Here is a 14,129-nt window from a genome sequence, read left to right as displayed (position 1 = left end):
GCTACAAATGTGTCGGGATTGTCTTTAGCTGGCCCCCTCATCTTACCAAGTATAACCCATACCAATTGTTCAACAGTTCGACGACTGAAGACTGCTATGGATCTTCTGCTATCAGCAATAACAGCTATCCCTCAAGATTTTCAGTCCAGTAGTGGCGGCTAAGGGACATGGCTTCGTGGAGCTAGCCGACGTGGTCTGAAGACACTATCAAACTTGATTCCCTGGTCAGGTTGGAAAAGACCCCAGACCAATCGGTTACAAAGAAGTGAGCTGACCACCTACTTGTTCCGGCAAAAGCTAACCAGACGGAAGGGGGGCCCACTACCATGTTTCTGGCGCCCACAATGACCCAGAATAAGGAATCGTCGACCCAGGGCTGTCAACTGTGCACCTCGTTGCACGAAGCGGTCCTTGACAGCACTTATCGATGCGAACATAACCCGGTTTACCTCGCACCTTTACGACCGCCCTTCCTGTGCCTTCAGGAAAGCAGCGAATTCTCATTTCCAGTTGACGCCCAGTACGATGAAGAAACAGAAACCCCGGAGGCGAGACCGTGTCTTGAAGTTTTTCGGGTTTTCAAGCCGGGGGAGTGAATCGACTCGGATGGCCTTATCATTACCCGATCCAAAAGAAAACATCGTCGAACGCACCACCTATCATGCGCCTGGAAAGCCATTCAAGCGAAGCCAATCCGTCGAGAAAGACATGGCAGTGCTCTCTACGATCTATCTGCTTCAAGATTCAGACCGACTCAGGGCAGTGATTCTTCTCCTTGTCCAGATCAGCCGCAACGACATTGAAGGGCGGGTAAGTTGTACGCAGTGTTGACAGCGTCTCTGGAAGTTGACCGTACTTTCTTAGCTGTCAACAGTTCTCAACACTTGCGCCGAGTTCTGCGAGCGTCTCATCCGTCTTGCGGACGAGGGTCTTACGAGACCAGATGAGGTCGCCGAGTCATTCTACCGGTATGTCTGCCCTTTCCACTCGGCTGCTGCCAGCTGGTTAAACATTTGTTGAAAGTACCGTTGAGATGGTGCGAGAGTCGACTGCCGATACAACACCGCCGCTGCTCGAGATTGTAAACCAGTCAATCGACTCATTGGCGGTGAGGGCAATTCGCATTTCCAGGACAATAACTTCGCTAAGTGGACATTTTCCTTCCTAGTCCTCTCATCCGATGTTGTCGGCATCAAGATCACCTCGAGCTCAGCATCCCATTGTTAAAGCAGCCCTTGGGACGGGCGTGACTATACTCGACATCTTCAAGGAAGCAAGCGAGTCAGCTGGGGTACCGGGCATCAAAGCCATTGTTGGGTCCGTCTTGAGCCTGTTCAAGGCAGCCCAGGTAAACCATCCCGCTGCTCATTCGTGCCAACCTTGCGATTGACCCACCTTTTGACCCAGCAAACCCAATTCAACTACGAGGACATCCACTCACTGGCATTAACTGCGGGTGAATTTGCTCTCGCCGCTGCCGAGGCATGTTCCACCATGGGCGAAGTTTCCGAGGAAGTCGAACAGCTTATCGCCCGCTTTGAAGGGTATGTCTCTTCCCCGTGACTGGTTATCTGCTCACGGGGGCCCCTTTTAGCAAACTTCGCCCTATTGTCGAGAGATGTAGGGAATTGAATCACAATAGTATACTTTGGTGTTTTCTGCAAAACAGCAATCACAAGAGGGAACTGGAAGGACTGGCCGCAGAGCTCAATGCCGCTGTTCACCAGTTTCAGGTCAGTTCGGTGCGGGTTCTTCTTGGGCGCAAGCTTATATATGTGCATCATATAGAACTCCAACCTTCTCCGGCTACAAGTCAGAATTGATGGAGTCGGTACCCAAGTCGGTGCGCCCTGTTTTGTTGGCTTACAATGTATCGCTTCATAGGTGCTCATTGTGAACGCGCAGACTATGTCACTTTCAATCAGTTACCCCAGCACCCGGACGTCAGCGGGTTACGGAGGGACTATTTTCGTGGAAGTCGTCAAGATACCATCGCGCATATTTCGGGATGGTTGGACGGGTCGAAGGAGCCCCTGCTATGGTTACACGGACCACTGGGAATGGGTAAATCTACTCTAGCCCATCACCTTGCGCAAGAGCTCCGCAAGTGCGATCGACTTGCTGCCTCCGCTTTCTTGACGGCCGTTTCTCCTGATACCGGGCCCGAAACCCTTGTCAAGATTCTAGCGTCGGAAATTGGTAGGATGCACCCAAGGGCAGTGTCTGCGATTGTAACAACCATTAAGAGCTGCGCTGGCTTGCCCCTACAGGACCACTTGGAACGGTACATCCACCAGCCAATCCGCTCCCTTTGCTACCCCTATCCTCTCGTCATCCTTCTTGACGCTCTCGACGAATGGAAACACTATCGCTCCCTCATCCAACTCCTCAGCCATGTCGACCCTTCGATTGTTCGGTTCATTGTCACTAGTCGAGAGAACGCATTGAACTCTGCTTGGAAGAACCTGGAAGCAGTACCACACCAAACATACGCTTTTCCTCCAGTCTCCGACGAAGTACTCAAGTCCTATATTGAGCATCACTTCAATTCAATCGATTGGGGCCACGGCGGTAACCCAGACGATAGGTACATTGCCAAGATTGCCAACAAGGCTGACGGCCTGTTTGTATGGGTGGCCACTGTCTTTGCCATTTTAAATAACATTCTCGACAACGCAACCCCCCAACAACGACTCGAGCAAATCATGGACTCGCAAAGGAACGTCTCAAGCGCCGATGGGCTGTACAACCTTTATTACGACGCCATTCTTCGCCTTTTCCCCGTCCCTGAAAACCAAGAAGTTTTTCGTCGCTTCTTCGGGCTCACAACGGTTTTACAAGAGACGCTTTCACTTTCGGATTTTGCATCCCTTTCGGGCCTAACACCCACCATGGTCGAAGGGGTCCAGGCGCTTCTTTCCGCTCTCAGAACCCGGGGTTCATTCCATCGCGACAAAGTCCAGCCAGCCTCCGCCCTTTACCACCTATCCTTCATTGAATTCATCCATTCCGAGGGCTCCAAGGCGAGCCCGCCAGCCTTCTCCATCTCGCATCGTGACTGTCATTCACTCTTGGGAGAGCGGTGTTTGGAGCTCACTTTCCGCGGTTTCCTTCCTTACCCCTCTACCGCCGGGTCCATTCCTCAACCGCGCAATCCTCGACGTTACGCATGCCTATATTGGCCAATGCATCTATCGACAGGGACTGGGCGCCGGCCAGCGGACTGGGCTCAAACAAGCCACTTCAAGCTGCTGGAAGGCACCGAAGCGAACGGGGCCATGGATCAGTGGGCAATAATGGTTGGAAACTTACTCTATCCGAATGCTGAACTCGAGAGGACACAAGAACAGCCTACTATACTTCTCTATCTAGGACTAATGGTGCGCGAAAAAGAGGGTGGAGCCGCGACTCCATTCGGGATGCAATGTCTCGAAGTGGCCGTGCGCCTGCGGCCCGACGCTGTTCACATCTGGGACATATTAGCGGACTTCCACCACGATCTCTTCCTGAAATCGAGGGACGCAGCGCATATAATCGCGGCTGTCGATGCAAGATCATACGCCATTCAACGCTGCTCCTCGTCGGATCCGAATTGGCCGACCTTGTTATCGCATTACATGGAGTCGCTTTGGGCACACTTCCACGAGTTTCAGCAAATCTCGGATGTCCAACTGGCAGTCGACTTGGCCGAACGTTGGCTGAGCGACCCGCAACGCGATCGGCAATTTGACAGGGACATTTCGACGAACCTTGCCGCCTTCCTTCATGCCCGCTCTAGGTACCACGGATCGGGGTTGGACCTCGACCGATCCATCCGGTTACTTCAAGAGGTACTTGAATCTGAAGCCACACCATCGCCTAGCACAGCTTCCCGTGCCAATATAATAGGAAACCTCGCCATGTCCTTTCTGGTCCGCTTTGAACGCCATGGATCCTCCTCCGACCTTGAGGATGCCATCCGGTTGTTTCAAGAGGCACATGGACTCGATGAAGTGACACACATGAGGAACTTTGCCGCTGCCCTTCATACCCGCTCTCAACTGAACAGATCAATCTCCGACCTCGAGGAAGCGATCAAGCTGATTGAAAGAGTTTTGGAAGTCACCCCAGCGCCGCGTCCAGAACGCCCTAACGCACTGGAAACCCTCGCCGCCATGCTTTGTTCTCGCTGGGACGATCTCGGAACAATATCCGACCTTGAGGAAGCGATTCGACTGATTCAAGAGGCGCTGGAACTCCTACCAACAACACATCCGACTCGTCCTACCTCGCTCCACCACCTCGCCAGTGTCTTTAATCATCGTTTTCGCCACAGTGGATCAAGCTTAGACCTGGAGAAATCCATACAACTGCATCGAGAAGCCCTCGAATTGCAGACACAAAGTCGTCTGAACCCCCCTGACTCGGAGTCACTACATTTCATGGCCCAGGCTCTCTTCAGCCGCTCTATGCACTTCGAATCCGACTCCGACCTTGTGGAAGCAATTCGTTTGTTTCGCGAGGTGTTGGTGCTCGCGCCAGACTCTCATCGGCGTCGCAGATTCTGGATGATTAACCTCGCGACCGCCCTCAAAGAGAGCTCCGAGCCACAAGACCTTGAAGAAGCGATCCAAATCTTTCGGCAGTTGATGTCATTTTCCGGCGATCATGTATTACGCCCTCAATTGTTGGCCAATTTTGCCGACGCTCTTCACAAGCACGCTTACCCTCCGGGAGGACGTGTGTGCATTGTCTCTGACTTGGAGGAAGGGATCCGGTTGCAGCGAGAGGCAGTAGAACTCGTACCAGCTTCTCAAAAACGTCGCCGCCCTCTATTAGTGACCGGCCTTGGTAACATGCTTCGGACACGCTACACACTTGGTGGGTCTTTCTCTGACCTCAAGGAAGCACTTCTGTTGCATCGAGAGGCGCTGCAATCCGTTGAGTCACTGGCAAGCCCGTTCGACCGCGCGTTGGTACTGTCGTCCATTGTTCTCACTCTGTGCCTCCGCTTTGAGCACTCTGAGTGTATCTCGAGTCTCAACGAAGCCATACGGCTGGCGAAGGAAGGTTTGGAATTAAAAACAACCCGCCTAACTCGTACCAACTTCCTTGATCGCCTCGGTACTGCCCTCTATTGCCGGTTTCACTGTACCCGATCTGAAGAAGACCTGATCGAGGCCATTGCCACGTTCAGGGAGGCATTGGATCATAGTACTCCAAGGGACCGTGTCATCTACTACAAGAGATCATTGAGTTACCTTATACTCGCCCTAGGCGATCGTTCTATGTTGACTGGAGCCGTAGAGGATCGCGAGGAGGCAGGCAGGCTCCTGGACCAATATAAACAATTGACGGGTGAAGAGGGCCCGTTCACCTTTTACGTTTATTTTTAGCCCCAATCTTGGACCGCGCTGTACTAAATAGTAAATACCGTCAGTTTACTATCCTTGTACATCTATTAAACGATAGTGGTCGGAAACCCCTCCATCCTCATCTTTTTGACAATCAACCTCCACTTGGCCAGGGTGCGTTCATTGGGAATCTGACGAACTCCTAACCAGTCTTCCAACCAAAGAACGAACCGAGTATACTCGTCGATGTTCCTCGTCGTGCTTGAGATCTTTGCCTCATCGCCACCATCGATTTCTCCTTCAGAGGATGGGTTTTTCGCACCCATACTCGCCTTTCGATCTCTGCCTCCAACCTTCACCAACCCCTCTACAAGCGGGCTTTCAGCGCTCACTTCTCCCCAAAGTACCAACGCGAGCGCCACCGTCGATTCGCTCGGTCTCACACCGAGGTACTTCGCCCAAGCGAACAAGAGGGGGATTTCCGTGGTACGAGGTGTGGTGGCGAGGAGTGAGAGGTAGTCGAAGAGCGAAGAATCCGCGAGTGGGAGGTGTGGGAAGTAAGCGCGGGGAGTGCGAGGGAGAGACGCTTGGGTAGGCGAGTTAGGCGGAGCCGGCCAGCGCCAGATGCCCTTCCCGGATCGAATGCGGTTCTCCCATCTGAAGCTCTCCAATTTGAGCGAGGGGAGCGCCACGCCCAGGCCCACGATGCCTCCCGCCGAGTCCCAAGACTCTCGAACGGATCTGGCGGGTGATTTGATGGACGTGAGCAGCGCCAGAGGGCCTTCGGGTTTCGTGTCGTCCGTGGTCGGGTAAGATGAGGGTCGGGCAGCCAGGCCCATACCAAACATGACCTGCAGGAACACATCTCGCGCGGTGTCTTCTGGTCGCCTACTCCTCCAAAACGTCGCATTGGCAGTCATCGCTTTGGTCACTGGGCGATTGCTAGCCGAGGCACCGTGGTCCAGCAAACGCTTGATCTCCTGCCCGGTCGTTTGCTCCGCTTCTTCCTGGCTCGGACTGTCCCGGGGCAACTTCCATCCCGCAGCCTGTGGTGCCTGCTTCCGCGTCGTGAATCCTTTCCAGATCTTGGCGATTTGGCCTCTAATGCTGCCTTCACTCCACGTTCGGACGTCCTTGGCGGTTTGCAACACGATGTTCAGCGTCGTCACATCTGGAAGGACGCGGAAGAGGGTGTACGAGTGGTCGAAGACGGTGAAAATGAGTTGGAAAGTGTTGATAGGTTCGGGTTCGCGGGAAATTGATATAGGGGAGGGTGCCCGGCGGAGTGAGGTGAGGTAGGTGTTGAGGAGTGAGGTGGAGATCCATGGAGATGGGTCTTCTAATGGCATCGTGCTCCGCCGGTAAGACACGAAGGCGTCCAACACTTCCCAGCTCTTGCGGACCAGTCCCTGGTGGTTCAGCAACTGCAAACCAATCCCGATGAACTCCTCCTCGTCTTCTCTATGCTTCAACGTCGTGCCATCAAGACAACTATCCCCCGCCTGCCAAACAGCGGGAAGGAAATCGTACCGCGTACTGTCACCCAATGTGAAATCGAATCCTCCGCTCTCGTACAGGAATGTCCAGATTCGGTCCGCTTGTTCCCAGTCCTTCCTCAGAACCAGGCCTCTCAGAAGCAAGACATAGCTCCTGAGTGTCGGCTGTAGAACACGTGTTTCTCTCGTAAATTGAGGTAGACGCGCATCGCTTTCCGGGGGTGGGAAGATGGGAGATACGGTGAGCCGCCTGAAGAGCGCTACGAATGCACCAGAATCGAGGCTGAGATCTTCCGCGGCTACCTTGAGAAGTCGGATGAGAGGCTGAGTTAACTCGTAGTTGGTCTTAACGTGAGGAGTTATCGAGGTGTCGCCCGAGGGGAATAATGTGGGCATTCGACGTTCTCGCCGACGTTTGACGATTCGTTCCCAGAGTCGAATGTAAGACCTGGCTGTTCGAACCTTTGCGGGATTAAGAACTGGAAGCGCCGGGTCGTTGAGGAACGCGAACTGAGCTTGGTACCCGTCCTCCCAATCACCAGCATCGTTCTCCATTTCGACCACCTCTTCCGCTTCCGCTTCCATCCAGAATGGGTCCAACGGGCTCTTCTCGTCCTTCAGCACGTTCGTGAAGAATTCCTCCCGCTCCAACTTGGAAAACGCCTCCTGATACGGCATGTTCCCCGTCTTATCCTCCGGCATCGCTTTTCGCTGGCGTGTGGGGTACCTGGAAACTGAGGGCCGTCTCGTGCGCGTTCGGGAACTGATCTTGGAGAGGTCTTTCGATTGCACTCGTTTGCTGAGGTTAGTCCAGAAGGTCTTAAAGGCTGCGTTGTGTTCGGGTAGTGGCGTGATATTCGATATGGCCATTTGTGTGCGGAGAAAGTCGAGGAGGGGGATGGAAAGTGGTGCAGAATAACTGGAGGGTGTGTGGGGTGGTGAGGTGGACGTCGAGCATCCCAAAAGATAGGAATACGTTTCAGGATTGGCTTGAAAAGAGTTTGATGTCATCTGCGAGAATACGGAAGTGATGGAATCGTGGTAGGGAGGAGAATAGGCTGGGATGTGCGAGAGTGCCCGGAGGAAGAGGTTGGAATAGAGGTCGTAGGATTGATTCGAGTCCAATACGAGGTGTTGTAAAGTTGGTTCCGCTTGGAGATTTGGATACACCGGCGTCTTGACTAGCCCTAATTTGACGAATTCATCAACCAAGTCTCTAAGTGGGATGGCCATCCCCCAACTGGCCAAGTGGACAGCGGAAAGGACTAGGATTTGGGATTGGAGGTATTTGGGGAGTGACGGTAGGTTCAGAATGACAAGGTCGAGCAGAGGATCGTAGGCTTCTGCTGCAGAAAACTGCCTGGAAGATAGCAGGTGTAGCGCGACCCATGGTGGAACGGTCTCTCGTGGGATCTGGTGGATTTGGGCCTCCCAGTACCGGTATTCTTCTAAGGGTATTCTAGCAGTTTTCAAGTGTTGAGTTAGGGCGTATCTTGGAACGTTCTGGACATTTTGGGAACGGTTCAACAAGGAAACCAGACGCCAGGTTGGGTCATTGGTCTCGGTTGTGAAAAGATTTGCTGTCTTTGTGAGGAATAGTCTACGACGGAGAAGTGAATAGCATTGCATCCATCTAGTAAAACAGTTAGTGTCGTTTGTATTGGATTGAATACAAGACTTACCCAACCCTGGTCGATGCAAAAGTCGGACTCGAAACCGTCGCGATTTGCTGGCCAAAGCGCCCGTAGGACCCCCCTATATGCCTAGGTATCTCCGATCCCAAACCCCCATTTTTCGCGGTTTTCGCACTTCCAAATTTGGCCGGCATCCGCCGCATGAAGATCGGGGTTGGCTCTTTGGGCTCACCTTCGTCCGCACTTTGGATCTAACATCGCTCAGAGGCCTTCTTGTCCGCATAAAAGCAAAAAAAGAGTAGAATTAGAAGTTCCTAATGTAAATGGGATAATTAATGAATGTACGAGAGTGAAGTCGCCGTAAAACATGGTCAAAGATTGTAGAATGAAGGGAGAATAGCTGATACACTAATCCAGGCCACCGGAAGCACGTCCATAAGTCGTTGACACACGAGTGAAGCACGTCTTGACGCCCATGAAACTCCGTGAACAAGCTTGAAGACCCCGCACAAAGGTGACAAGCCTAAAGGTGGTGCCATTCACAGCTCACAGCAATGTCCTATCGGGTGGAGAACGAGGACAGGGAGAAGATGAGGTGCCTCGAAGAATGAAGCGACGGTGGAGACCCATACGCATAAAGATCGGACATCAGGACCGACGAGGTCTAAACTCCGCATGAAAGATCGGACATCACCCTTTTTTTCTGCGATTTCGTCACATAAAGATCGGACATGGGGGGGTTTTTGGTTTGATTTTCGTCGCATAAAGATCGAAGATAGCTAGGCATATAGGGGGGTCCTGCGCCCGTCCAGTGAGTTGAGCCAAACAATGACAAATAATCACGCGTAAATTGAAATTTCTGGAAATGTCTCTTGTTGACCTTTGACTGCAACCTTCACCATGCCGCGAATTCTCTTTGTTAGTGGTTTTCACCCTGCAACCCGTGCTAGAGACCTTGCCTATGAATTTGAACGGTGTGTAGCCTTTAAAGTATTCAAATGTGTGAAATGAGACTAAGTTCCTCTCCAGGTTTGGTCCTCTAGTCCGTTGCGACGTTCCTGCACCGCGCAACCCACATGCTGCATCGAATCCGTAAGTTTTCTTTCCCAAACCTCTGTTTTTTTTATCAGATCTTTCGCGGTCTTTGGTATCGTCTTTTCGTGGGGGAACGACCCTGGCCGACGCGATGCGACACACATATTCGAGACGAGACGACGCCACACGAGACGGGATGTTGAAAATGCAGGCCACGCACGCACCTGCTACCCGACTGCTGCGGTCACGATCGACCTACGAGTTTCGAGGACCGACACACTACATACGTAATCGGCCTGACGAGCGAGTGGCCACCCTGGCGTCTAGACCGCTTTCTTTTCTCTTTCTTTCTTAACAAAGGTAGCGGGGTCACGACTATTACGATTCTCGAGAACGAAGAGGACGGCGGCAGTACGACCCACCCTTCGAGTTTCCGATTGACGAATTACGATTTCCTCGCATCTATCTTCCAAACGAAACATCCGCACGAACGAGTACGCTCAACGACGATCGAATTCGCAGCTATGCCTTTGTCGAGTTTAGAAGCACCAGGGATGCCGAAGACGCCTATTATGATATGTACGTCGTTATTCTTTTACAGTTCTTTGTTTTGGTATTGATTTTGCTCTCCTTTAGGCACGGAAGGTACTTTGAGGGATCCCGTTTGAGCATCCAAGTACGTGGTGTTTCTTCTAACCGAAACGTCATTCATTCTTACTAATCGTTACTCCACAATAGTGGGCCAAGAACCCCCCTTCGAGCGTTTGGCGCTACGAGCGCCGCTCTTCCCCACCTCCCCGTCGAACCCGATCGCGTTCGCCTCTGCCACCGCCCGGTCCTCCCCCTCCTCGCCGTGACTACGACCGAGATTACGACCGAGACCGTGATTACGACCGCGACAGGGACTACGACAGGCGAAGGAGGTCTAGGAGCCCTGATTTGAGGAGGCGCTCCCCCTCCCCTCGCAGGAGGGACGAAGAGTTGAGGAGGCGAGATGAAGAGTTGAGGAGGAGGGATGAAGAGTTGAGAAGGAGGGAGGAGGATATGAGGAGGGGTGGACCCAATGGAAGGGACGACAGAGCCAGGACTCCGCCACCTCCTGTCCAAGCTTCCGCTGGTGATGTTCCCTTGAAGGGCGGTGACAGAGCCAATGGCGGTGGGGAGAGGAACGGTGATGTGGCTCACACCCCTCCTTATGAACGTTGATTTCGCTCATGAGTAGGGTGTGCGTAGAAAGGTAATGGAGGTCTGCTTGTGCCTTCATTCCATCGACCACTTTCTCATTGGCCCTGTCTGGTTTATTCTGTTCTTCAACCATCCTGTTTTCTTTCTTGCCCCAATATTTGTTGTATCTATGTATGTAATGCATGTGCCCTTTTACATCTGCCTTTCTTTCAATCCCTCTTGTTTGTTTCTACCTCCTCGAAACCCATGCATCATCCCATCCAACCACTTCATCCGAGTTTCCGTACGTCCGAATTATCCATTTTCGTTCCATCTCCGTCGTGTTTATATTGCGTTTCTTGCCCATATGCCTTGTCATTCTTCTTGCGTTCGTGTATGTACTTACAGCTGCTGACCGTTGTTGTTACATACGGGATTCTGGTGCTCCATTGGATGTATCGTACTGATAGTTTTGTTGCCAATGTGATGTGCCTGCACTTTTTGCCTCGAACGATTCTTGTGAATGAACCCCCGAAAACGATGGTAGCCGGTAGGGATCGAACTGAGCCAGCGCTCGTGGCCGTGATCATATTCAGACGCGTGTCAAACGCGAGTCAGTCTACCTCGGTTGGCATTTCACCACGATGTCGTGCAGCCGGAGCGATGAAGAAGTGGGCCCAAACTTTTCTTAAAATCCAACGCTATCCAAGAACGACAACAATGTGGATGCATTGCTGTCAGTTGTGAACCTCCAACGCGACGAGCAAGCTCTGAACCTAACTCAAGTCCCGGAATTCAACTCACGCGACACATTCTTGACTGACGTGAATACGGTCTGCAAACTGGTTAAAGAGTGCTACCGAAGTGAGTAGCCTTTCAACCCTATCCTACGGATGACCTTAACAGCACAGAATTCTCGAGTCTCGTCGTCTTCAAGGACACCTCAAATCTCGTCCAGCCAGGTCATCCTCGTGACAAAGACGACAAGAGTGCCAAACCTGACTTTGTCGCCGGGTTCGAAGAGCATTGGCATGATGGTCGGAAGGACGATGGATCTGAGTCTGGCGATTCAGACGATTCAGAGGACGAAGTTCATCCGAAGGACCCCCATTCCCATATATTGTGGCCCCTCATCAGGGTTGCCGGGGAGACTGCACCTGAGAGGCCCAAATACCGAGATATCGAGACCATTGAATATTCTGGGACCTGTCTCTGCCTTCTCCTCGACGCCCGACCCGATTTCAGAGTCGCCCTTGGTCTTGTACTCGACAAGACAGAGGTGTATTTGCTCGTAGGGGAAGCAGGTGCGGGTATCCACCACTTCACCTTTGCCTGGGGAAGCAGTGAATTGCAGATGGCAATGCTTGCCATGGTTTACCGACTATGAACCTGCCAGGGAGTGGGTCAATTCCAACATCGAACTTGTCTACAAGCCAGCTTCAGCCCACGACAATTCTCCCGCTTGTGGGTACAGTCTCAGATTCCCCCCAGCTGATCTGCCGCATGCGGTACGCGGTGAATTCCTCTGTCGTTACGGCCACAATTTCTTCAGCTCTCGGGCACACGTTTTCATTCACGATAGCCGCCGACCTCGGATTCGTTGCAACGGGTCCTCCCTCAACGTCATCAAGATGCGGTTGTGCCGAAAGGATGTTCTCGGCGAAATCGAGATATTGGAGCGCATACACGAAAAGGGTAGCCTGCCTGGGGTGATTCGTCTGCTCTTCTACGAACGTCTCCCGTACCCTTACGCACGGAGAAACGAGACTTGGATGGGATTCAACGAGATTGGTCAATCCTTTATGTCCATCAAGACCGTTCGAGAGATGCTCATGGTGGAATACGATGTCTTGGAAAGTGAGTTCCAGTGTCTCTAGCAAGACAAATGGAAGCTGACGCCAGTAGTCACACGCATGCTTTTCCTCGAGCGCAACGTCCTGCATCGCGACATCAGCAAAGGGAACGTTTTGTACATCCCCCCATCTGAAAAGACCGAGGCCAGTGATACTCACAATAGTAAGAAGGCGTCTGATGACACGAAGCAATCGATGGGCTCTCGTTATTGTTTCAGTAAATATCTGCTTGGTGAAAGGTACGCGGCGGTATGTTCTTCGTGTGCCTCTTTCTAATGACGCGGTTCAGCTCGGACACAATGGAAACCTCCGCCCTCTTGATTGACTTCGACAGCAGCTAGATATTCCCTGCAGACGAGACGACGGCGGAGCAACCTGCGCCCTCTGGAGCGGTGAGAGCCCATGCGCCTTTTCGACTGAGACGTTATTAACCAGTGTTGCGTTTCAAGGGGACAGCCGCGTTCATGGCCAGGGCGATTTACCTAGGCGGACCGCTCACACTTGACTTTTACTTCTCTTTGCCCTCAATCCCGTTGTCTGCGCACTTGGCTTCCTACGAGAAAACCTTTCCGGACCGCGTTTCGATGTTTAGTGGACTCGTTGGGAGAGACATAGGCCTCGACCCATCGCAACGCTGGAAACTCAATAGGGAACCCCCGTATCCAATACACGGCCCGTGGAGACACCGACTTTATCACGACGCCGAATCGGTGTATTGGCTCATGGTCTTCTGGGCTTTGTTCGCTAAGCCATCGGTCGAAGTCGAGGGCACGCCTGAACACGAAGGCTATATCCCTCAGTACTGTTGGATCGAATTTTGCAGCGGTAGAAAACATAATTGGCCCGACGGCTGCAAGGAGGAAGACATACACCCAGCTTACAGACCTTTTTATGCTCTCCTCAGGGAAATGCAAAGGTACCTGTACGTTGACCCCCATTGGTTCCCGCGCGATTCGCCTATATCGCGACCAGAGTTTCTTCATGAATGTTTTCAGCGGGTTATTCTCTCGTTTCTTATGTCCCACTCCGAGGAAGAGTTCATGACGTTGGAGAAGTCGGACGAGGATCGCGCTATTCCTGTGATACGTGTGCCTCGACCCTCGTGAGTTATTACGCTCCTTGGGGATGAATCTCTTGTGCGGTATATAATATACAGACTGACATATATATGTATCTTTGAATCCATACCCAATGAAGGATTCAACTCTGCCACTAGCTATAGGTGGAAGGGAAAGCACTGTCTCCTTCGAGGTTCAAATTCCAAGCCTCTTCCAAGGTATCGGGGTTTGTCTGCTTCGTCCCATTGATTTGATTCACACATTCTGCCCATTTTCATCCCTCACATGAAGCGCGTTTAAACCTCTCGGGTACAGGGAAAGGAGTTTAGCATGCCCTGAATGGAATGTTTCGTCATGCACTCATCACCACCGTCCAGCAGGCACACCGAATCCATCAAAAAGGCTGCACCCGACTCGGACCCTAGAGCTTTCGACCCTCGCTCGCATTTCAGTGAATGGATTCGAGATGACTGTAGCATGGATTATTGTTTTTTTTTTTTATCCGAGCTTCCCTGGAGTTGCCGTGTTACGGCTCCAGAAAAATAAAAAATTAAGC

At 52.2% G+C, this 14,129-nt stretch overlaps 4 protein-coding genes across 4 annotated transcripts; 3 read left to right on the top strand and 1 right to left on the bottom strand.

Annotated features, from left to right (window-relative positions):
- Nucleotides 1-525: 525 nt before the first annotated feature.
- CC1G_09419 (hypothetical protein) lies at nucleotides 526-5,095 on the top strand (the record flags this gene model as incomplete). Its single annotated transcript, XM_001833953.2, has 9 exons — nucleotides 526-810; nucleotides 865-968; nucleotides 1,024-1,108; nucleotides 1,169-1,348; nucleotides 1,408-1,544; nucleotides 1,595-1,733; nucleotides 1,789-1,843; nucleotides 1,885-4,860; nucleotides 5,007-5,095. 9 exons carry the CDS (start codon nucleotides 526-528, stop codon nucleotides 5,093-5,095), a joined length of 4,050 nt encoding a protein of 1,349 aa, XP_001834005.2.
- A 345-nt stretch (nucleotides 5,096-5,440) lies between these two features.
- On the bottom strand, nucleotides 5,441-8,666 carry CC1G_09418 (hypothetical protein; the record flags this gene model as incomplete). The annotated part of the gene is made up of 2 exons (XM_001833952.2): nucleotides 5,441-8,462; nucleotides 8,512-8,666. 2 exons carry the CDS (start codon nucleotides 8,664-8,666, stop codon nucleotides 5,441-5,443), a joined length of 3,177 nt encoding a protein of 1,058 aa, XP_001834004.2.
- A 697-nt stretch (nucleotides 8,667-9,363) lies between these two features.
- Nucleotides 9,364-10,704, top strand: CC1G_15276 (hypothetical protein; the record flags this gene model as incomplete). The annotated part of the gene is made up of 5 exons (XM_002910322.1): nucleotides 9,364-9,437; nucleotides 9,493-9,555; nucleotides 10,021-10,077; nucleotides 10,135-10,174; nucleotides 10,237-10,704. The coding sequence occupies 5 exons, from the start codon at nucleotides 9,364-9,366 to the stop codon at nucleotides 10,702-10,704; spliced, it is 702 nt and encodes a 233-aa protein (XP_002910368.1).
- A 602-nt stretch (nucleotides 10,705-11,306) lies between these two features.
- On the top strand, nucleotides 11,307-13,621 carry CC1G_15275 (other/FunK1 protein kinase; the record flags this gene model as incomplete). The annotated part of the gene is made up of 8 exons (XM_002910321.1): nucleotides 11,307-11,333; nucleotides 11,373-11,526; nucleotides 11,574-12,005; nucleotides 12,059-12,170; nucleotides 12,245-12,519; nucleotides 12,568-12,754; nucleotides 12,870-12,907; nucleotides 12,951-13,621. The coding sequence occupies 8 exons, from the start codon at nucleotides 11,307-11,309 to the stop codon at nucleotides 13,619-13,621; spliced, it is 1,896 nt and encodes a 631-aa protein (XP_002910367.1).
- Between the last annotated feature and the right edge of the window lie 508 nt (nucleotides 13,622-14,129).

This window comes from Coprinopsis cinerea (genome assembly GCF_000182895.1).
Source record: "Coprinopsis cinerea okayama7#130 chromosome 10 map unlocalized cont3.10, whole genome shotgun sequence".
NCBI lineage: Eukaryota > Fungi > Basidiomycota > Agaricomycetes > Agaricales > Psathyrellaceae > Coprinopsis > Coprinopsis cinerea.
Note: the sequence above shows the minus strand (reverse complement) of the source record. Positions and strands in the feature narration are given on the sequence as shown.